The sequence below is a fragment of the Acanthisitta chloris genome, unplaced genomic scaffold (genome assembly GCF_000695815.1).
Source record: "Acanthisitta chloris isolate BGI_N310 unplaced genomic scaffold, ASM69581v1 scaffold7734, whole genome shotgun sequence".
NCBI classification, from domain to species: domain Eukaryota; kingdom Metazoa; phylum Chordata; class Aves; order Passeriformes; family Acanthisittidae; genus Acanthisitta; species Acanthisitta chloris.
In genome coordinates this window covers 386-24,517 of record NW_008668697.1, presented here as the reverse complement: position 1 = coordinate 24,517, position 24,132 = coordinate 386, and the positions used below count along the sequence as shown (strand labels likewise).

Genomic DNA, 24,132 nt, shown 5'->3' with positions numbered 1-24,132 from the left:
TTCAGGTTGAGACCCCAAAGAATTGAAGTGAAGCATGTCACCAAGGTATTGACTGCAGTGCAGGATGCATAAGCTAATCAGCCATGTTATTGACACAGTAAAAAGCTGACCCAAAGCTCAGAGTGGCATACGTGTACACATCTGTAAGTAGAAAAGGAAACAGCCATTAAACAAGCCAAGGCAAGCTCCAATGCTCTAGTCTTTGCTAACCACAGAGCACGACCTCCATACTTTAATTTGCATTTTTTCCCTGAAGCACACTCCACAAGGACAACACTGCTCTGTTAACAGGCACTGCCTTGCCAGCGTTGGCAGGGCAACACTTCCAAACTGCATCCCTGCTCTGTGGGCTCCCCCTTCCCAGACCCCACAGGAAGGACTACAGCAATACTCCTTCCTCCCCTCCCATCTCCCCTCCACCTGCAAGGTACAGACAGGAAGCTTTGCTCTCCTGTTCTTCACCTCTATATGTGCAAGTGGAAAGAAGAACTGATGGCAAACCCAGCCTAACTCGATCCCCAGCTTTTCCTGTGCATCTGAGGGGACATATTCTGATGTGTTCACTTGTGTTAAGTGTCTGAGGTGCTTCTGAAGGGGGAAAAAGAGGTAACAGCAAATTCCAGCTCAACCCTCCTGCAAAAAGGTGGTTCATGATACATACCACAGTATCAATCTCTGCTGGGCCCACCATCCGAGACACCTCATCAAACTCCTCAGGAGACATGGGGAGCAGATTTTCTGGAGACTGGAGCCTGGAAGGGTGACTAATGGAGAAGAGCAGGGATAAGCCTTCGCTAAACGAATGAGGCACATGTGGGCTAACATGTCTGGCTCCATGTCCAGAAGGGTCACACCAGGCTTTGCAAAGCCAGCACGGCTTTAAACGAAAACTGGGGCTACTCAGGGATGCACATCCTAATCAAAGAAGTCCAACAAAGACAAGAACTTGCTTTTCAAGAAATTACTTGCCAATACAATTACCTGCAAGTTTCTAAGGGTTTTACCTAAAAATGGTGTTTTAAACAGAGCAATGCATGAATGTGGTGTGATCAGATCCTCAAAGAGGAAAGCTCTGACAGAGGCACCCACACCTTAAATACTGTGAAGACACATGAACTACAGCTAAAAAGGTATGATTGGTTCTTAAAAATCCAGAATTTTTGTGGGAACTTACACTTCAGATACAGAGATTAACTCAGTCTTGATGTAACCAGTTCCCTTGGGACCATCCACATCCATTGGTTCTGGTGCTTCAAGGAGGAAAAAAAAAAGCTTGTGTTGGGGTTTTTTTCATCAAGTTTACTTCACATTGCCATATTATACCAAAAATAAAGTCTATGATTGAGATAACGGCCAAGTCTCTCTGTCATGCATTTTACAGCACTATGGTTAATTTATTCCATTTCTTAGTCAGATTTTCCTTTTTCCCTCTAGAAAACAGGGAGGGGGAAATTCCTCCCATAACCAGCCATGGTTTTGGCTATTAGTGGGAATCTACATCTCTGAAACAGCTCACAGGCTCGCATGAAAGCTGAACTGGAGGGCCAGCAACACTCAGGTGTTCAGTTTCTGAACTGATTAGATCTCATGTTGTGCCTATTTAAAAACAGACCTGTTTTTAAGCTATAAAGCTGAGGTGCCTGTTCTGACCTTTCAGCTCAGCATAGGTAGGGCTGCCAAGACATTGAGGCCAACTGCTCCCTTTCTTTCCATGCTGCATAAGTTATAGTGCCCAAGCACGTCAGGAACAACCATCAAGCTTACTCGGTATGAGCCAGTTCCAGCACTCACCCTCTGTAGGCCTGGAGTAGTATTTGCCAAAGGCATTGTCTTTGGGGATGTCTGGGTACAGAAATTTCAGTGGATTTTCAGGAATGTTTTCAGCTGCCATCACTTTGTAGTTGCGGATGATATCAGGGAAAGTCACAGCAGAGAGCTCCTTCTTGGTGTAGGGTTCTACTGAGTGGAACTGGAGCTCTGCAGAGAAGAGAGGTAAGCAACCCTTAAAGGTGGTTTCAAAGTTTCTTTCTAAAACTGTCAAGACAAGCTGCAGCTGCTTCCACAACTCCAGAGCTCACATGAGCAAAAGCCTTACCTGGATGACACCTACTGTGCTGCAGGTGAATATTTAATGCCTATTCTGTGGGTTATGCTTGTTCTGTGGGGTAGGAAGGCATATGGGGGGATAGCATAGTGATGGCTCTTAGTGTGTTATGTATTCAGAATGACTGGTGTGACTTCTCCATGGACATTAACTGCAGTATTGCATTAAACAATTTAAGTTGTGCTACCTTTTCATCCTTCTTCCAAGTTATGTCATTCAAACTCTGTTGCCTATTAGGAAGTTAGCTCTACTTGGAGCTCTTATGAATCATAAAGTGAGACAGATAAAGCCTCCCCAAATGCTCCAAATACTATCACCCTTCTTTGCTTAGCTTTTGGATGTCTCAGGTATGAAAGCAGCAAAGGGAAATACATTCAGCAGTTTCTCTTCCCGGTGTTGTAGGCCTTGGGCTCACCCAAGGGAAGTGGTGCAGAACACCTGCACCATGCTGGCAGGTGAGGTTGATGTGAGTAGTATAAGGGAAGAACCCTGACTGGATGAAGAGGTTATGTCTTTTTGTAGCTGTGAAGTCTTTAGACTTCCTTGAGAGAGGATCAGAGAATAGTCCAGCTAACTGAGGAAACAAGCTCTTCATTGATCCTTCTGGACAATGGGAGGAAGGAGAACTGCTTGGAAAATAAAATGGATGTGTGGTTTGCCTAGGGAGAATGTGGGAAGGAAGGAACAAATATAGTATGGGCCATAAGTTAAAGAAAGCAGTTTGAGAGAGGAGTGTTGTAGTGGGAGAGAGCAGCAGGGGGATGAATGTGATGGTGGTGAACTTTTCCTGGGAAAGAACTCTCTGATAGCAAAGTTGATAGGGGTTTGGAAGGAGATACTTGCTAGGAAAGAACCTAAGGAGGCAGGGGAGGCAATCTGGCCAGGTTTTCCTACCAAACTTCCAGTTTAGAAGCAGTACCTGGAAAGTGTTACTACTCCTCCTAGCTAAAACCTTGAACAGCCCTGTGTGGCTTGAATGACACCAACTGTGGCATATGCATGGTACTGCTTGTGGCCTGCTGCTTGTAAGATGAGGGCTGCTGGGGTGGTGTGCTGTGCTGTATTGGCTCTCAGTGTGGAGGAGAAGAGCATAAAGACTTCTTGTTCTGTGTAAGAAGATCAACAAAGAGATGCTCTGTTACTGACTTACCGTTTTGAGATCCCTCTACCCAAGTAAATGTGATTGCTCCCTCTCTGCTGCTTTCACTGAATCTTAATAAAAATGTTCCTGGCTTCTGGTCCTTCAGTAAAGCACGTTCTCGCTCTTTGCTGATGAAACCCATGATGCAGCTGTAACATTGAAAAGAAAAAGCTGAGTTACTCCTCAACATAACAGCCAAGTTGTGCTGGGCTAGCTAGGAAAACTAAAATGCTTTCGTCACTTAAAACAGCTGAAGTACTTGTAAAACCCTCACAGAAGGCTCTGTCCTGTGAACAGCTGGAAAGCTGGCAGTAGGACTGACAGGATGGAGCCATAGGTGAATCCACGAATCACCACAGCTTTCCTCAGCACTCTCACTTTGGCCTGGTGGCTTATACAAACAATTTTTTGAGCTTGCAGTAAAACAGATTGTCCTTTTTGCTGTCAAAGCTGGGTTGTGGGAGCAGAAGTGAAGTTGTATGTGTGTAATGCAGTCAAATCCCAGCTAGCAGGTTTAAATTCCAAACTATATTAAGGAACAGTTGTCTCTCCTCTTTGGCTGCTGAAATACAGTTTGCTAGCTACCAGATTGCATTCTTGCAGGTGTGGGGTTTGCTTTGTTCTTTGTGCAGGTCTTCTAGATGAGCTGCTAAGATTGTGACTTCAACCCCTCAAATTTACTATGCTCAGCAAATGTTATTGTGTAGGCAAGAAGCCCAAGTGTGGTAATTATAAGAGACTGATTGACCTTAACAGGTACTGGTGAAACAGTCATTCAAGCCAGTACTAGGGCATAATCCTAGCCAAACTCCAACTGTTTAGTTTTGGATTGTCTGTTGTTTTGTTGTTGGTTTGGGGTTTTTTTCCCAGAGGTCAGAATTTTTTTCACTGCCTCTTCTTCCTCAAAATACTCCATCAATAATTAACTTTTAGGGTTAAAGAAAGATAAGTGTTCTTGAGGCTGCAATACTTACTCCTTTGTATACAGGGGGAGTCTCTATCCTAATAAATACTACAGATTTGTCTCTTTCCCCCCTTAAGTATTTTTGTGGTTGGACAGGCTTTTCCCTTTGGTTTCCCTTTTTTGCCTTTCTAGGAAACAAAGATTTGTGACTATCTAACAAAACCAGCTGAGAGAGGATAAGCTAATAGCACTAAATCTCTGGGCTTGGTTCCATTCAGGATTTAACTTGCACCTCTTCTTTCTGTTAAAGCCTAAATGGGCTATTGCTCTTACCACTGAAAGCAATGAGTGATGCTGCTCAAGACTGTATCAAAGCCATATGCAAAGCCAATCCTGTAAGCACACCACTGGCCTGAGGTGGGACACCAAACAGGACACAACTGCAACTCTGCTTCAGTAATGGTGGCAAACATTCCCACTGCACTGCAGCCCACTCAGCTAAGAAACAGGTAGGTCTTGGGCAGTGAAACAAGGCTTGTACTATAAAGGGCTTTGACAGAACTCATCTGGAGCTGGGGGTAATAATGTGAAGCCTGTTGCTGAATGGAGCAAGACAAAGCAATCCTGATGTTTGATCCTGCAAACTTGTGGGATGCTAGGATGCTCTACTGCGAGTGTGCTATGTGATGTGGTTTCATAATATGGCTAAAGCTAAAACACAGGATTGTGACTTTGGATAAACCTAGTTCAGGCAGCAATTACTTCTGAAATTGCAAATCCCAGAATCAAAAGTTTACTGAATCAGTATTAGAGGGCAAATGGAACCGTGTGTCCATCTGGCAGAGTCTTGCTGGTCAGTAATACTCTTAAAAGTCAGTGAAGAGTGCTGTGTTCTGGGCTGACAGTGCAGGCGTTCAGAGTTTGGCTGCTGCCACCTCCAGGCAGCTCACTACAACGTTTGCCTGGGCAGGGGGTTGGTTTCTTGGGGTTTATTTTAAGATGGATGATCACTTCATGACTTGTACTTCAGTTTTATTTGGTGCTGTCCTAGGGTGTAGAAAGAGCTGATTTACAGTGGTAGCAGAGCCAAACCAAAAGAAAATATAACATTCATGAATGTGCACAAGATTTTCATTGGTTTTGCTATTCTCTTTATGTGGCTGCTAGGGCAAGCTGTCTTTAGAAATTGTTAGGGATATGTTATTGCCATTTTATGCTATCTTAAACACACATTTAAAATGAATTTTTAAAACACAAGTTTCAAAGAGCTCTGTGACTTAAATGGGCCAACTTGGTCATCTGCTTTTCCTGTTAGCAGTTGCCTCAAAGGCTTCCTCACTAGTAGAATTCATCTGCCTCAGAGTTTTCTACTTGCCTGTTCAAATTTATTGGATCCAAAGTATCTGCACAAACAACCTCACAACCCGAAGATGCAACTGCTAGCCTAAATGAGAGGTCTCAGGCAGTGACTGCATCTTTAACTTTACTCAGGTCTTACCCGTCATTCCAGAGACACAAGAGGTGTTTCTTAATAAGTTCCAGGATTCCCTCAATCCACAGCCAAAAGGGGAAATTTTTATCATTTATATTTTCCTGAAATTCAGAATATGGAGAGACGGAGGGGATGACACAGGGACAATGAGACATGAGTTTTGTTAGGCAGAGAGGAAAGCAAGGTCTTGATCATGCCAGTATATACTTGTTCTTGCATTTTTCTTCCTCTTCTTTTCTACCCTCCCCATATTCTCATATGACTTTTTTTCCCTTTCTGTTTCTCCATGCCAGAAGGACAGAAACTACTGGGAATGAAGCATGTACTGAATCTTAAAGCAAAAGGCAGTGCAGGAGAAATGCCTGTCTGAGCCTACAGCACCCACAAACACATGATTGCGCGCAACAACACTGGTCTAAGAGCAGATAAAAGGCTCTGGTTCCTGTCTGGCCACTGTCCTTATTGGAGTTCTTGGACATCCAAACCCATCCCAGGGGGTTTTCAACCAGGCTGGCTAGCAGAATAGCTTAGAGACATGTTCTCTGCAGACGTGGATCTTACTATCTCATGAGACATCCATATTAATGAATTTGAGTGCCTGTAGGTCACCAGAGCTTTGCTCTTCCTCCAGAGCCTGCTCCTGCCTGCTGTAATCTCCTGCTTATCTATACCTGTTTAGGGTCTAAAGCCAAAGAAAATGTGAAGGTCTTGCTGCACCGAGGGTTATGAAATCTCATGATGTGTCTTTCTGTCATCATACTGACCCTCTTGCCCATCCTGTGCTAATCCTCACCCTAATCCAGTTGCCCCTGGTCTGGAAAATGTCATTCACTATGATACAGAAGAACTGTTCATCTTGCTGGTTTTTTGTTTACATTTTCTGTAATAGTCAAAATGGAGAACTATTCTATTAATAGCAACTGCATTGGTAACAATGAAGATCTTTGAAAGATCCCTTCTGTTCTGAAGAGTTTACATTGATCAAAAGCAATCTCAAAATCATCCATTCCTTGCTATTGCAAGCTCTTTTTCCTCCTTATGCTGCTACTTTAACCTCACCACCAAACCCTCCCATGACCACGTAATCTCTAGAATAATCAGGGTATGCTACTGAAAAAGAAAGCACCCTGGGGGGGAAAACGAACAAACAAAGCCCAAACAAAACTCACAACAAACTAAGATGAGCTCTCTCTTCCACCTCGATTTTTAAACTGTTTTCATACCTTGCAGAATCTTGTCCAAGGAATAAGGCCATCATGAGATCCTCCACTTGCTGGCCCTGAACAAAATAAACTGACTTCAGTCATGCTCTGAAAATTGCTTAGTAAAGCTAAAAGTACTGGAAGTATAGCACTAAGTTCTGAGTGCTTTTTTACAACTCAGCTGTTGGACTATGAAAGAAAAGAAAGGGAAGGCTACTGCGATTTTATGGCTAGCACAGTGGGAGCTTGCAAAGTTCACTTCCGGGGAAGGTTTATGATAACCAAATGTATTTAAGCAGACCTTGGGTAATGGGAATCAATTCATTCTGACATCTTCTATGCTGTACTACACCTAACACTTGCCAGTTTCAAAATGCTTCCAGGAAGGAGACTGAAGTCTTGCACAGCTCTTTGCAGCAAAACAAGAAGACTGCAGTCCATAAGCTCTTCTGTAGGAGCTCAGCAGATCCTACTGTGTCTTTCTGAGATTAAGCACTGTCCTGTCTTCATTCTGGTGACTTGTAGGCTTTTGCCCCAGAAACTCTTGACTCCTAGGTCCACTCCAACCACAGACTCCTCTCATTCCTGTTGCAATCATTTCTCTCACCTCTTTTTATGTCAACAGAGTTTCATAACCACATCCAAACCACAGAGAAAAATCCTATGCTGTGACTACAGTAGCTGGAGCTTCACAGACCCCGACTGTATTTGGAGCCAAATTCCTTCCATTAAAGATCATGCTATGGCTTTCAATGAAGTCAGAAATATGCTTTTCCCTGTCATCTCTCTAAAAATAAACTGGGTTAGGGAGCTTGTTTCTGATGTTGCTAGCGTTAAGAGATCAAAATTCTGTCAACTTTCACATTGCAAAACAGTGGGCAACTGGTACCCTGGCATCCTGTTATTTCTGTGTCTCCTTACACTAAGGAATCCTCAATATATCGTGTTCAATTACCAGGATTTTTTCAGCAGTGTGATATTTTTATCTATAGAGAGAAGATTTAAAGTAGCATCCCTACTGTTACCAGAGCTTGACAAAATCTCTGTAGTTCTGAAATGGAAGTTGACCACAGAAATTTGTCACTGGTCTCTTTGTCTTTGTGATGGACAATGAAACTAAAAAATATCTACTAAATGAGCAGCTTTTTGTTAGAACTTATGTTCTGGGGAAATTAGAGGAAGAGAATTGCAGACTGGAACGCTGTACTTGCCACCCAATAATGTCAAATCCCTTTAAACAGAAATGCTTCCTGAAACTTAAGGTTGGTGGAATATACTGAATCAACAGTATTTTTCTTTATAGTCTACTATGCAAAGTCAGTAATGACCAGGATTTTGGAAACAATACTCATGTCTGATTAAGCCCTTACTAAGGACTCTTGCCTGGGAGATATTCAATTTGATATCCTTTAACAGTTTCATAGTGTTTGCACTTTGATATTGCAACTGTGTTTATGCAGATAAACACCCACTGTAGCTGGGGGTATGCATGAAACTAAAATGAATGAAGGTGGATTTAAAAACAAAACAAAAAAAATGCCAAGAAACAGCCACTTTAGAGACTAAACGTGTGCTGCTTCAAAGGCCAGCAGTAGTCTCAATCTGTATTGCTCTAATGCATAAAATGTTTATGTCAGAACAGCAGATTTTTTTTCTTCCTGACCTGATCTCATTTACAAATTCTACCATGTTGAAAAAGTGGAAAATGCTTCATTGATACAAAGTGATGAGAGGAAAAGATGTGAGAGGAAATGAAAACTGAAAATGGATTGCAGAAGAGATGTAGAATTAGCTTCAGATCGAACAGGACATCTGTGATGAAAACAGACCATACCAAGTAGCTTCTCTCCCAGCATGCTCAGCTGATCTGCATTAAGTCCTCTCTTTGTTATGGAAGAAAACTGCCAGCTCAGAACTTCAGAAAGTTTAGACCACTTGGCACAAGGTGGATTCAGAAAGAAGGACAAGTTCTAGAATGGAAGGGAAAAATACAACCTACAGTTAATAAACATTAATTTTGGAATGACACCTGAATTTAGAGGAGTGTATTGCCAAAACAAAATACAGATTTGAGAACAGATGTCAGCCTGGGACAACTCTGCAAGACCACTTCTGACAGGCACTCTTCACCAGGAAAAGCAACCCCTGGGGCTCTCCTTTGGACACATCTTCTCCCAGTGGGTAGAACTGCTGGATTACTCAAGTGCACTGTATTTGAGTTCTTGAATGTTTATTTGGCTCTTCACAATGTAGTGTATATACTGAATATAATGTATACTACCCTTATGTGGTTTCAAACGTTGCTCTGTTTAGGATAAGGAAGTAAGGCACTGTGCCTCTCTCTACACCTGAAATCCATTAAGAGCTACCTCCAGGGAAAAAAATGCAGCAGCCTTGTATACAGACAATGCCTCAAAATCACACACAGTACTTGATATAACTTTGTTTATCCTGAAAATACCTTGGGATCAGTAGACAGCATGTTGAACCATAGGATAGAAGCCCATCCACTGGGAAGCTGGCTCACGTTTGAGATCACAACAATGGGAAGGGATGTGGTCTGAAAGGGGCACAAAAGGAAACATGTCAGGCTACCCTGTACTGATGCTGCAATCCTTCTTGAGACTACCCACACACCCATTTCCATTTTAATTCCCTGCTTGCGTGGTCTTAACTTTTCCACTCAAAGTTTGTACGTAGGGGAGAAAACATCACTATGATGAAGTACTAGAAAGACTAGAGTGATTTTTGTCTAATAAAGACTTTGACTTAGTGTCAGTTACGACAGCCCTGATGGTAACAGCAGACTTGATAGCATATTTCTCCTGAAACAAATGGAAACGGACACCTAGAGGGCTTAAACCACAGGGTTGGTTATCAGACACTTTGCAAAGCACATCTACTCATTTGCCCAGAGATCCGAGAGCATTCTCGTGTCTATAGAGATGTGTCGCAAAGTGTCAACACATATTTTGAAATGACTGAAAGTGCTTGAAAGTACTTAAAAAATTATTTAGACCGTCAGCATGACATACAGGAATTTAAGTCCACCTGTTTCATTTAATACATACCTCTAGGTCTATTACCAAGCCAGGCTGACACAGCTGTGTCTCAAAACTCAGGGAGTGAAGCTCTTCTGTTACAATGAGAGGACCCTTTAAACAAAACATTAAAAGAAAACATTTGCGGGACTGAAAATTCCTAGCTGGAAGGTAATGGGGTTTCAGCACAGGGAAAACCCTTTTTTTTGCCCAAGGTTACCTGCTCTAGACCTCAGTAACAGCTTCCAGGTCTAAGTCAAATGACAATGCTGACTTCCTGAAAACTGCCTCTCTAGGCCCTTTGTTTTGGATTTTATTTAGGAGCCATAGGGAAAACTTTGCTTGCCAGAAAGTCCTGTTAAAGCTAGATGCCAGTGAGTGAGAGCTCTTCACTGCCATCCTGGCAGTAGTTCTCACTTGCAGACACCTCCTACATAGATCATTTTCCAGAACCACTGAACTCCTCTCCTATGATCTGTCATCATATGTGTGTCTTCGTGGGGCTGAGCAGAGAGCATTGTCTTAAATACCTGAATGCCTTCCTAGTATTATGCAAAACCTTTACAAACAAGGTTAGTGCTGCTTACCTCATTTGTTCTGTTTCCTGCATTTTTCTGTTCTTTCAGTTGCTGCAAATGAACAAAAAAAACTGTCACTCATTTACATCAGCCACAAATGGAAGTGGTGGAAGACAGAAATGTTTGCATGCTCTAGTTGCTCAATTGTATGCAGACTTGCTGCACTGATTCTATTTGGTTCTAAGCTGTGGAAGCCAAAGGATTAAACTGTAGGTAACTACTACTCTTTTATAAACTATTCATCTGTGAAAATATATATTGCGCAGTTATGATGTAATGCCTTTATGTGGCATTACACATGTGTGAAATCAGAATCAGATGTAATATTGGTTTATCAAAGCACTCCTCTTTGAGATGATAAACTCTAAACAGTGTCTGTTCCAGACAATGACAAGAGATGTCCATGTTCACTGGTTCTGGACTTGCATTTTGCCTTTGCTGTTGTAATGATGGAATCAATGTGACTGATCTCACAATTGCAGATCAAAAGTGTTGTATAGTCTGCTCAAGGTTCTGACTTTATTGTAGTTGCCTACTTCTAGGCAACCTTCCAGACTCAAAGCTCTTTAAACTACTCCAAGCTTCCCTACCTACAGGCCTCTGAAAGGCCTAAACCAGCATTTCTAGGCTCTTTTTAATTCCTCCTCCAAAGAACCCACTCCAGCATAAGCTGTATGGCAGTAAATACTCTTGTTTGCATTTCTGTCTCTATTTCAGTGACATGCAATTGCGTTTTGCTTGAAATAGGCCAAATATTTCAAAAGGGAAAGAAGAAATAAAAAGGACAGATAATCACATTTTCTCTTAGACAAAAGCAAATAATGACTTCAATAACAAAAGCAATTTGTTTCCTTTCTACCACACTCTCTACCCACAGAATTAAATGGCTGTATCAATAAAAGAAAAACAAATCCCCTACCAAGTGCCTGAATTCTGCTGCTAGACTTCCATTAGTAGATTCTTCCATGTTCATTACTTTTGTGTTTGTTCCCAAAATGTTAAATTTCCTGAACCTTTACAATTAGAGAGAGGAAAAATAATTAAGTTTTGCAATCATGGAAAGAACCTAACATTACCATACCAAACTGTGATGCCACATACCCTTTGACTGAGTTCTTCTCAGTTACATCTCTGTCGAGAAAAAAAAAAAAAAAAGACAAAATAAAAATCTTTTAAAGATTCTGCTACAGAGAGAGAAATTGTATTTGTTTTAGTAGCTGACTGTGAACTGGTAAAACTCTTTTGTGAAATTTTTGTGCAAAAGAGGAGGCAATTGGTCCAAGCAGACAAATATTTTGCTACAGAGGCTGTTTTTTACTGAGACTTACATGTTGCTATGAGGGCTTTATAAACACTTTCTTTTATTGTAGAGACTTTAACTCTTATTCTGAGGAAAAAACCCCATTGTCTTGTCACTCTAAATATGCTTTTAAGCCATACAACTCATTGACTGAATTGCAACATCACTTGAATTGGTTTTCCCACCACTCAGGATTTTACCGACTTATATTCTATCTGCTGCACTTCTCACAGCCTCACTTTCCACATCCACATGAGAATTTCTATACCTTTTCCCTATTCCATGCTAGTTTCTGGACTCCAGACCCATTTCAAGTGAACAAAATTACTCAAATGGGAAGACAAACCACCACTTGCTTTCTTAAAAGCACAGTCCCTGCTGTTATTTGGGAGAGCCTGTTAGGTTTCTTTCCATGCCCTTAAAGTAAGTGCTAAATGCACCTGAACTGCTTATAAAAATACAAAAGATTGGTATAAATCTGTTTAGATGGCTGTAATATTTTTCTCTAATTGAGAACATGTTCTGTGTTACAGGTAGATTGCTTATACCTCTAATTCAAGGACAGCTTAATAGAAGCTTCCTTAATAGAAGCTACCCAAAAAGCAAGACATGTTGGAGACATGACTGGAAACAGAGCAGAATTCTATGTTTGTGACATGTCTCTAATGGCAGGGAGTGATTTAGAGCAATGGCATGAGTAAGAAAAAAGGAAGGATGTACCTGCTGCCACAGAGAACCAGCCTGCTCCTGGCCTACTCCTGGCCTACTCCATACTTAAACTAGGACTGCCCTTTGGTTTCTAAACATGGGGATTGTACAGAGAGATTAAAAAAATGCAACATACTTATCAAATAAAGCTTTCACTTTCAAGTTGTAGTTCAATTCCTGCAATTTCACCAGCAATCTAGAAAGAGAAATATACATTTTTTTTAAAAGTCAGCAATTAGAAAAGAAGGGTTCTCTTCTATCACACTGTTTATCACAGATGTTTAAACAGCACACTCAAGGCTAGATACAAGCTTCAAGCATGCTCCATACAAGACAGCATTTAGAGATGAAACTAAATGGGAAAATGAGTTACTCTTTGCATGACAAAGTGGTCTGCATGTGTCTTCTGCTGGTTGCTTGTGCTTCTTTCACACTCAGTACGCCCCACTTCTGGTAAAGGGTCAAAGCTGAATATCAGTTAAGCTCTGCTAGATGAAATGCCCCTGCACATGGCACTCTCCTCCTCCTCACCTTTGCACTCAGGCTGCAGTGCAGGCTGTGCAATCCTCTTGGCTGTAGGAAGCCAATGACACGAAAGCCTTACCACAAAACAGGAACAGGGAAGGGGAACACATACCTCAGCTTTACAGTGAACTGTACTCCTGTCTTCAGGACTAGTGGCCTCTGAGGATGTGTTGGCATGCAAGGCTGCCTCTCTACCACAAATGAGCTATAGGAAGAACAGATTAAAGGCACTTTGACTTATCAACGTTGTCCTTAAGGAGTAAGAAATTACATTAAAAGAAAACTTTAAAAGAACATTGATTTACCACTTTTTTTTTTATCATACACTTCATGAATTCAGTTTCAATCTACAGAGGTGTCTGTCTTGGTTTCTTTCAATTGTTTCAATGAGGCTAGAAACACTGCAAGTATGAAGTGATTTCATAAGGGTTGGCTTTTCTTAAATACACAGATGGTTTGAGTAGGGATATTGCTACACCAAACTTCCCTGAAATCAAACAGGAAGGAAACACTGTGATGTAATTAGCATAGTCCAAGTGAGGAGTGTTGCTTTGCTTGCCATTCCCAGAGCTGGCTGAATTCTTATGGTGACAGTGCTATGTAACATGTGCCCATGAGACAGATATACCAGCTGGGGATTTGATGAAGGCTAGCTAACCCCAGGAAGCAAATATATGAGCCTTATCCATTCTGATACACGCTAAGTTTGCCATCTTGGGCACTTCTTGTGTAGCATTGTGCTGTGTAGATATAAATCCTTGTAGCATGGATACTTTTCCTTACACTGTACTCACAGGAAAGATATGTAAACAGCAGCTGGATTTCTACAGCTCTTTCTTATTGCCTTCATTTAACTAAAAAGCAGTATCTGTGTTTTCCAGCTGAATATCTGTAACCAAAGCATCTGAATGGGACTCTGAAAACCTGGGTTCTAGCTCCCAAAACAGGGTATTCACTACTCTACCTTGGCCCCTGCTCTTATCTGCATTCAAATTCTAAATTCATATCTAAATTCAAGTCTTGTGAAGCATTCATTTTGGTCTGCTATATGTTTACAGAATGGGACTCCGCTCTTATATGGGGCAACTACCAGCTGCAGTAACTTGCATCATAGAGATGGTATAGAGGTAAGGTTTTCCTCTCTGTGCTGAAGGCAAAGAGGATGTGTGCAGAGACAAAGGGTTGGAGAATCTTGCGTGTATTTATCTTGGGCATAGCTTGATGTGGACTGTTTCTTGCCTCCCTTTACTTAAACTTGGCAGGGCTGAAGCTTGAAGTAAGACATGGACTAGCAGACCAGGAGTTTGATTTTGTAATCAATGCAAAGCTCCTGCTAACTTAAACAATGACTGATCAGAAACCCTTTCCGTGGGCCTGAACCTGTGGAAACCCTAGACAGGGTAAATCTCAAAACCAGACATTTAATGTTTGTGACAAACTTAGAAAAACCTCAGAATATGCAAAGTTAGCAAGCAAGAACAGTAGGGAAGATACACTCCATCTATTTATTCATGCAGATCAAAAAAAGACCCTTCTGGCCTGTTACCTTTGGATGAGTTGTTGGAAAAGACTATGTGTTCGGTCCTGCAGAACTTGTTTGTTTTTTGTGATGGGATCAGAGTCATAGGTAACCTTCTGTTCCAGTTCCTCGAGCTTTTTGAGCTGCTGACGAACTTGCTGTAGACTTTCAGCAATAATGGTGAACCTACAATTACACAATCTTATTACTTTTAGCACGTTTTTGTATGGTAACAATGCAGAGAAATCAGCCAGGTGACTGTCCCTGATGACTAGGCAGTGCACAGAGAACACTTCGTGCTCACTGGAAATGTGAGAAGGTAATAAAATGAATCGAATGTAGTTATGCTGTGACAGAGTGAAAATGCTTCATATAAATAATCAGTGTATTTCATAGATTTGGTGTTCCTTCATAACATGTTTCAAACATAGTCCTTGACTAGAGACTCACCAGTTCTGCAGCTGGTCAAGGCAGGCATTGGGTGGGCCACCAATACATGCAGTCTGTTGCCTGTGCTTCCACTCCACCAGCTCATCATTAATGAGAGCAGTCTGTGTGTGCTCTGTGTTGTGCAGTAGCTGTACTATCTTGTTCACCACTTCCTACAGACAATATTAAATTACTCTCTTTATTAAATATACTTGATACAAGAAAACCAAGTACTGCTTTAGCTGTGTTCATCTGTCTTGCAAAACTCTACAAAGGCCTCAAAGAAGTTTCTGTCAACAGATGTTTTCTAAAAACATCTGCTTTTTTATTTTTAGCTGAAGTATTTGCTAGATTAAGTGGAGAAACAAAGCACATTCAGTATTGCTGAATTCTGAAGAGCCGGTGTCTTGCATCCATTTATCTCCCAAGTCTACATTTGTGCTCACTCAGTGCTTGCTGTAGATTTGAACACTGCAATGAGACTATATTTAACTTGGATACACCTGCAATTTAATACAGCTGCAGATTTTTAATAACATTTTCCCTCAAGAACATGATTATTGATATGGCACCTTTTCCTTCTTTTAGCTTTACATGGCAGAGTTGATAAAGGTTGCCACAAGAGAAATAAAATTGCTTACAGAGATTCTAGATTTTTAGTCAGGGTTTCCTCAAAAACATGGTTATTGATAGGACTTTTAGTTTTACCTGACAGTTCAACTGATATATCAAAAAAACTTTTCTACTGATAATTTGTTCTATCTATTCACTGTGCTTAAAATGAAAAGCTATTGCCTTCTGAAAGAAAATTTGAGCACTACCTGTCTCTTGAGTTTAAGTGATGACAACATAATCTTGAGATTTATCTCTTCTTTCTTATATTCCTCGTGAGACACACTGTTGGATTCATGTTCTGTAAAATAAGTCCAAATTGTGAATGTGAGGCTGAAAGAACAGTGAAGGATGGGTGGGAGAAATGCTGGGGGGAGAAGGAGACCTGTCTGGCTAATGACAAGTGAAGTATATCTTTAAAGCTTAAGGAAGGAAATGTTCACTGCCTCCTAGATTTTTCTGATTCCTCCTTTCTCCCTTCTGGAAGGGCAGAGTGCACACCTAAAGCATTAATGCAAGGAAAAGCCACTATCCCAGTGAATTGATTAAGCTGTGAGTTTGCTTGCTTTTTAGAGCAAGAACCTGATTTAAAGTAATGATTATACTGTGTGAAGATTCATACTGAGCAATTTGTTCTCACTCTGACTTCAGACATGAATCATTCATATTACTTAACCTGGCAACAGAAGTTAACTGTTATTTCAAAGGGGGATGTTTACAGACTCCTGAGGGTAGCCCAGGTTGAGAGAGCCTATGCAACTGCCCTAGCTTCTACCTCTGCTGCCTACTGACCTCAAGTTAGGGGCTCCCATTTGCCTCATGGAAGCACTACCTGCCCCAAGTATGAAGAGTAAGATCGTGGCTCAGTGCTTCCCTTAGTATCTTCTGTATATGTCCCACTCTTGAGGGATAGCCAGCTACCAATTTGTGTTGGACACTGAAGCCTTTTCTAGCACAAAGAAGTCAACAAGGGAGACAAATATGTAAAATGAAACCAGGGTGGGCTACAGCTACATGTGCTGCCTTCAGTACACAAGTGCCATAAAACCTGAAGCAGGAAGGCAGTTGTGAAATACAAGATGGTAAAGAGAAGTCTAAACTTAACTAATTATGTGTACGGTTGAAAGGTCAGAGTCTATAGGGCTTACTACTTCTAATGGCAAAGTGATGCAAAGGACAAAGGAATAATGTGTTGACAAGGAGCTCTCTTATTTGTAACAAAAGACAGATGCAGAGAATGCATTTTCAGAAATTTAGGTTTCAGCATAAAGCAGAATTAATAAAGGAGGGACATTACCAGAAAGTTTGGCTGTATATCATTAGGTGTAGTATCCTGACATGATAGCAGAGTTTACTCTGACAAACTATATAGGCTTTAGTCTTTGATAAATTACTCACCTCTATTTTGAAAGGTTTTATATTTAAAGTCATATTCATCTTGCATATCCTCTAATGTCTTGATGACCTGCTCCACGTCCTACAAAGCACAAATGAAGGTGGCCACAGTTATTCAATATTTTCAAGTAATGCAAGACTACATATCATTAGGAACTTCTTGGTACTAGCCCTTTACAGATAAAAAGTCCAGTTTTGTAGCAATGCCTTTCCCTATCGGGAAACATCCCTGAACCTAATCACCTCCTAGTCACTCTCCCTCCCCTCTTTTCAGCTAACTAAAATCTGTTAAATTATAAAATATGGGAAAGCCCCTGTTGTGCAGCCAGAAAAGTTCACAGAATTTAGGAGAACCTAGGCTACAGTGGAAAAATATCAAACTGCACTTTGAACTTCCAAATTCTTAAGTAATGTTAGGAGAAAAGCTTTCTGTTATGACTGTGCTTGTTAAGACAATAAACATCTGTATGCTAAATGAAAATGTATCTTCTAGTTAACAAAAATTGATCAGTATATGATTTCTCAGGAGTTTTTTCTCAGTTGCTAGTATTTGAGATGGGTAAAATGTTTTTGTTCCTAAAATTTCGACACAAAGAAACTGATCTTGCTAAACCAGTCAAATACCAATCTGTATTATGGTGCTACTAACAATTAATTACCATCTATCTGCAGAGAATTTGTAGACCTGAAAACCAAACCATTGCCTTGTTTTCATTTGTCATTTTATCAAGTCTTATGTCCTGAAAGCTTTTCAGCATCTGTGAATCAACAAATGCTACTTTGAAAAGTTATAGTAGACTTACTATAACACTGTTTTTAACAGCTTTAACTTTGGCATCAAACTCCTTCTGTTTGTCCAGCATCTCAGTCATAGTGTTCTGTACACCTCCCACTTCCATCTGAGGGAAGAAACAGAAGAACAACAGAAGTCAAACCAGAGTGATCCATGATGGCAAATATTTTTTTCATTAATGTTAGTGGCTTTTGTGGACAAACAACCCGAAGGAAGCATGGCTTGTTCTGATGAGTCATACTAAGGTCAAGTTCAGGTGAATTTGCAAGAAACAAGGGAGGATTAAAAATGCCTCTTGTGTGGCAATGCTGCAGTTCTTTCATCACAGCAATATCTGTTTTTTCTCTGCACAAATCCATTCCTTTTTTTTTTGCTTATCTTTGTGTGTCTCCTAAACGTATTTTAAGAAAACAACCATCTTTGAAGGCTGGATGACATCTACATGCAGTGTTAGATTCATCCATACAGGATACGGGGAGAAATGAGCCAAGATAGGTCTGTGTACAGGCAAATGGGGTAACTTGGTATGCAACTGCTTTCCTACAGGGTATTCAAGCACACTCTATGCCTCTGTACAGTTTCTTTGAAGGCTGCCCTCAGTATCATTCAGGAAGTTTATTGCATGACATCACTCAGAATTGCAGTAATGTGAAAGACAGGATTTTTCACTAACAGTACTACTGGTGTTAGAAACTTGCTGTTTCTAACAATGCAGGACAGACAGCTATGCATTGCTGCTCTGATGAACGCCTCACCTTATGCTCAGGTCATCTAAAGTATTTATTCTGGTAAACTGCCAAAGGGGCCCCATCACAGATTTAAGTCAGGCTATTATTAGCATACTCATTTGGGATTCTCCTTCGGTTTTTATGATGCCTATTATTTTGCTTGTTCTGTGTTTTATCTTCTCAGCTTTTGGAAATGAGAATAGTTAAGCAAGCAGAGGTAGGACATGGTGGTGTACCTCACATCAACAGTTAGCAGTGATAGAAGTGATGGCCAAGTTGGATGGGACTTTGAGCAATCTGGTCTAGTGGAAGGTGTCCCTGCCCACGGCAGGGGAGTTGGAGCTAGATGATCTTTAAGGTCCCTTTCAACCCAAACCATTCTATGATTCCATTTCCCTTTCTGATGACCCAAACTTATTGCATACTGCAAGTGCTTCATTTCCTGTGCCAGAACTGAACAGCTGTGCTGCAGCTACAAGGGCTCTGTCAGAGCCACATTTGCAGAGCAGCTGCTTTGGACACTGTTGCATGTTGAAATCCCATGCCCAAGAGCTCTTCCCACACTATCAACACACATTCAAAAACTTGCAATAAACTGAAGTATTTCAGTATCAGAACACTAATGTGCTTGGTCAGTCATCACTTTATTTCTACATAAGTGGATTACATCTATCTATATACTTGGCATGCTCTTCCCAACTGCAGAATTTTTATTGCCAAACAGTTCTTGCAAAGATAAAAATAAAAATATGAGAAGTTGGAGAAGAGATGAGGATGGAGAATATGGTTTTACCTATGATTCAGAAGAAAGAAATGGGCTTCATTTTAAAAAAAAAAAATCAACCAACATCACAACCAAAAATAGAAAGAAATACTTGGAGATGGCCAGGAAGGAGAATGATGCATTATTTTTCCCAAAGAGAAGCACTAAGGCTCAGCTTCTTAATACAAAGTAAATTCAGGAGTAAGATGCAGAAAAAACAGAAGCTAAAATCCTACTGGAAAAATAAGGCCAGCACTAATTATTGAACTAAAATCCAGTGAGCCCATCAGACTATTCAACACAAGCATTAAAAAAACAGAATAGCTTTTACCTCACTTAAGGAATAAAAATTATTTCTTGGCCAATTCCCATCCAAATGCTTCATACAGAAGAATCAAGCCATGCTGTCCAGCTAGTACATATCAGTGCTCACTCTTCTGTCTTTAAGAAATATATTATTGGGCAGAGAGCCTCTTTCCCCTTTCAGTCTTCATCTACTCCCTCGTCCCAAATAATAGGAAAGGGTAGATACAACTGCAGTAGAATTCCAAGAGTGTTACCTTATTTGACAACTGGGCACTGCTCAGTATTTTCCTCTCTTCTTTCAGGCAGGTGTGGATGATCATTGCCATTTGTACTGGGTCTTCTTGGAAGTTATCCTGGCATTAGAGACAGTCTATTGTTAAAGTTCATACAATTCATTTCTTGTCCTTCGGTAACCTTCAGATTGGCAAAATGATTACCGAGCAACTGTATGTGAGGGCACACACTGGCCACAGCCTGCTCCAAGACTACAGGGTGTGACAGCCACCTCCAAGAGTGAGTTTCTAAGAGACAGGACTGTCACAAAATAATAGAGAAGGGTCTCAGACGTTACTGGGGGAAGCAAGATACTACCCTACAGTCCTAGAGAGAGCTCATCTCTTGAAAGCCACCTTGCCACATCTGTCACATATGGTTTTGAAGGGCAGCTGGTCTAGTCTGGCAGGTACAGCTCTTGCTCAGTGACGTAAAGAAGGTATGTTAGCGGCCGTTTATGAACACACAGTTAAGTCTGGATACAAATTCAACCTTACTGTTTTACATGCATACAAAGTTGAAACATGCTGTGGACTGAGTACTGCCCTGCTCTGCTCAGGATGGTGCTGGAGGGGAGTTGTTGAGCTATACCAGCTACCAGCCTTCTTGACTGATCTTTCATTGCTGATCTATAGTTATTATTGGATAAGTACAGCCTGGTCATGTTCGCATCGCCTCAGAAAACAGTCCCCAGGTCACTGACTCGTGGTGAGGAGAAGCTCAGTGTGTTGGAAATAGACTGTGGTGAAGGTGACTCTATGGAATACCCTCTGACATAGAGCCCTAAAGGGAGGACTGACTAATGAAAGTAATAAGTCCACTAAAGATATGTTCTGCACTGCCACTCACTAGCAACAGCACTGGCCCTTTTCTTTGTCAGTACAGTACAATGCAGAGTGCTGCCTAAGGACAAGTCCTTTGCTATTATTAACTACAGTCCTGCAGTTACACAGGAAGGATTTCTTTCCCTGTGTTTCATCACATCAGAAGCTTATTAGGACACTGAGGTAACTGGATAAGGAAGGGGCAGGGTAAGTGAAACTACAGATGAGTAAGTGCTTCAAATACATACAGTAAACACATTGCAAACTACAACTTTCCTCTTTCCTAGAGTTCTCAGAAACTACTTGTACCAGTAACAAAATTGATTTCTTACTTTAGCCAATTAGAACAAAAACGGAGCAACATTTGGATTCTGGCTTTTAAATTAGTATTCTCATGCATTTTCTGTAAAAATGCCTCATGGCAGGGTAGTTTGCATAGAGGCATCCATTTTGCCCTACTGAAGCAATTCAAGCAACTGTGTAGGTATAGAACTCAGACATACCTGAAGATTACGTTTGCTTTTCCTTATGTTGTGTTGCAGCAAGAAGTTGTTCTCTACCAAGAATCTACTAAATTGATCATCAAGCTGTGACAGCAGCTCGTGGAATAACAATGTTGCAAAAGATACATTGCTGGCTGCATAATCCCTAGAATAATGTAAAGCATGCTTGTGTCAAATACATTTCCAGTACAGCATCCAAGAAATGCAGGCATAATATATTTTTAATCCCCAACTCCAGTTGCAGAATATGCAATCAGTAAGAATTACCTTCAAACGTAAGCCAGTTTCATTCTCTTAACTTTGACTTTACTTTCTTTGATACTGAAATGTTGTTTTTCTCTGTACTATTAATGCTACATTCTGTGCAGAATCATTTACTCATTCCACACATATTCCACACTCATTCCACACAGGAACCTAAAAGTGAACCTGATTAATTTGCATGTTGTACCACTCTTCAAACAGAAGACACTCCACAGAAATTTTGGCAGAAGTTCAGTCTTTGAACACCATGAGACTGAGCTACCAAGGTAGTAACTGATCAGTCTTAAAACAGCTGCTCTAGTTGTAGACCAACTGAGAGTACAAGCTAGGACACTTGTTACTTCATGTGTCAGGCCCCTCTAGAAAGCCCTGAAGAGGGGCAGGAACACATGCTATAGCACCCACACAGTTACTGAAGCATCCTACCAGCAAAGTTCATCTAGCAGCTTGCTTCTCCAGTATTCTGCTGCTGCCCGTAACTGCATGTATGACATCTGACATGTCATGTATGACATTCTTCATCACACAACCCAAAGGCTAATTTTTATGCTTACCAATCCTGCTTTTCCAGCCACTGTGCCAGGTACTGTCTGATCTCCATAGGAAAGCTGTCATCGTATAGCTGGTGAACTTGCTCCAAAAACTTGGAATCAAGTTGCTGTAGCTGAAACCACTGAGTCATCCTGAGGAGGCAGAAGGGGAAGCACTACAAATGTTTAACCAGTATTTGGACTGAAGTGGTGAAAAATAACTCATGCAAAGTTTTCATGAACATTGACAAATTGGAGGATGCGCTGATGTTTGCTGCGATGAAGTTAGTTTTCTTCACAGTAGCTAGTGTGGGGACATGCTCTGGATCTGTGCTGGAAACAGTGTGGCTAATACAGGGGTGGGTTTGTTACTACTGAGCAGCGCTTACAGAGTCATTGCCTGTTCTGCTCCTCACACCATCCCAACCAGCAATGAGGCGGTGGGTGCACAAGAAATTGGGAGGAGACACAGCCAGGACAGCTGACCCCAGCTGACATCATGCTCAGCAGATAAAGCTGTGGGATGGAGGAGGAAGGGGAGGACATTTTGTGTGATCGCATTTGTCTTCCCAAATCACTGTTATGTACTTGGCTTAGCTGTCCTGGGATGGCTGAACACCTGCCTGCCCATGGGAAGCAGTGAATTAATTCCTTGTTTTGCTTTATTGCATGCAAGCAGCTTTTGCTTTACCTGCTAAACTGTCTGTATCTCAACCCAGGAGATATCTCACTTTTACCCTTCCTGTTCTCTCCCCATCTCACCACACTGGGTGGAAGTGAGTGAGTGGCTGTGTGGTGCTTCGTTTCTGGGTGGGGTTAAACCATGACAGAGGAGTAGGAAGGAAAATGTTTCCAACAAGCAAAAGTATTGCATTTTCAGCTGTAAAAAGTTTGGATCCTAGGCATTAAAATGCAACACAACTTCTTCCGGGCTTGTGAACTAATATTGTATAGCATGGCTTTTTTGTCATAACACTTGTGTGACAGAGTGGCTTTGTGTTGTAGTGTATGGTCTCTACAAGTTACTTTTCTCACTAGGCATCTTGTAATAGAAATGGCACATAAAGATATCTCCAAGGAATGGTACAGGCTGAGAACACGGGTGGAGAGATGCAAGTTCACCCACATACACGAACTCTGGATAGCTCCTATCACCCTTTTTAAAGAACAGGGCAGCATCAGGGTGACAGACTATGTTACATGTGCCTTCCTGCCAAATCCTTCAGTACTTGCATGCCAGTTCCCTCAGCTGCTGAGCAGTATATGCTCTGTGTGAGAAGCAAAACAGTTAAAAATGCTATTATGTTTAAAGTGAGGGCTTTGGGGATTTTGATGTGCATGTGTTTCAGATTACAGGTAACACAGCATTTGAACAGGCTGTAACGGCACCAAGGCAAACAGTTAAAGATGACATTGGTGAGCAAAGCTGTAAGAATCTGTCTAAATGCATGAAGTCAGTCTGTTGGTTTCCCTAATGCTCACATGAAGATCTTCCTGTGCCTTAAAGGAGCCAGTCTGGGAAAGGACTTAGGAGTGCCTCATAACACCCATGCACGAGGGTGCCTTCCACAGCTCAGCTTGGGCTCCGTCCTAGCCACACTCTAAGCACATTTAACCCACCTCCTACCTCCAAGTCCATTCTTCGTCATTCCCAGGTGATTGCACCCCAACCACGTGGTGCAGCTCAGGAGCAAAGGGCAGCACACAGCGTTCCCTGCCACCTGGGAGCTCACATACTTCCTGTGGGGTGGACAGTGCTCTTGTCCTCCCACCTTCCCCCAGGTGGATAAACAGCCCCACCAGCCCCAGTTTCACATCTAGTTGTGGGATGAGGCTGTGCTCCAGTTTAGGAGCAAGACACATGGAGGGGGTCCCTGCCTGGCCAGCCATGCCCAGGTGACCATGCAGGGTTTGCAGGTAGAAGCACCACATGTATAAGAGACAGTGATGGTTTCACCTGTTCAGCAAAGGCAGCACAGCAGTGCTGGCGACAGCAGGAGCAGCAGGAGTAGGGTGAGCACCGTCCCAAGGGCAGGAGTCTGTGTCTGAGGGCTCCTGGTGCTCTCGAGCAGGGCAGTGATAGAAGTCTGGAGACACGTAGAAGAACGCACAGCTGTTGAGAAGAAATCATAGAACATTAAGGGGTTGGAATGGACCTTAAAGACCATCCAGTCCCAACCCCCTGCCCTGGGAGAGAC

At 41.6% G+C, this 24,132-nt stretch overlaps 1 protein-coding gene across 1 annotated transcript; it reads right to left on the bottom strand.

Moving 5' to 3' along the window:
• Window positions 1-1,170: 1,170 nt before the first annotated feature.
• On the bottom strand, window positions 1,171-22,086 carry STAT1 (signal transducer and activator of transcription 1, 91kDa). The gene is made up of 21 exons (XM_009073010.1): window positions 21,959-22,086; window positions 21,141-21,285; window positions 19,795-19,893; window positions 17,754-17,849; window positions 16,954-17,032; window positions 15,765-15,856; window positions 14,965-15,116; window positions 14,542-14,700; window positions 13,108-13,200; window positions 12,607-12,666; window positions 11,564-11,593; window positions 11,382-11,475; window positions 10,472-10,513; window positions 9,915-9,998; window positions 9,305-9,403; window positions 8,678-8,813; window positions 6,865-6,920; window positions 5,648-5,742; window positions 3,247-3,394; window positions 1,792-1,975; window positions 1,171-1,250 (listed from the first exon to the last, which is right to left on the bottom strand). Exons 1-21 carry the CDS (start codon window positions 22,084-22,086, stop codon window positions 1,171-1,173), a joined length of 2,151 nt encoding a protein of 716 aa, XP_009071258.1.
• Window positions 22,087-24,132: the final 2,046 nt, after the last annotated feature.

Coding starts and splice junctions, on each gene's coding strand:
- STAT1 (XM_009073010.1), bottom strand. CDS start 22,086: ATGACTCAGTGGTTTCAGCTACAGCAACTTGATTCCAAGTTTTTGGAG. Junction 11,594..12,606: donor GTGAAAGCTTTATTTGATAA/GTATGTTGCATT, acceptor TTTTCTCGACAG/AGATGTAACTGAGAAGAACT. Junction 6,921..8,677: donor GCTGGGAGAGAAGCTACTTG/GTATGGTCTGTT, acceptor TATTTTGTTCAG/GGCCAGCAAGTGGAGGATCT.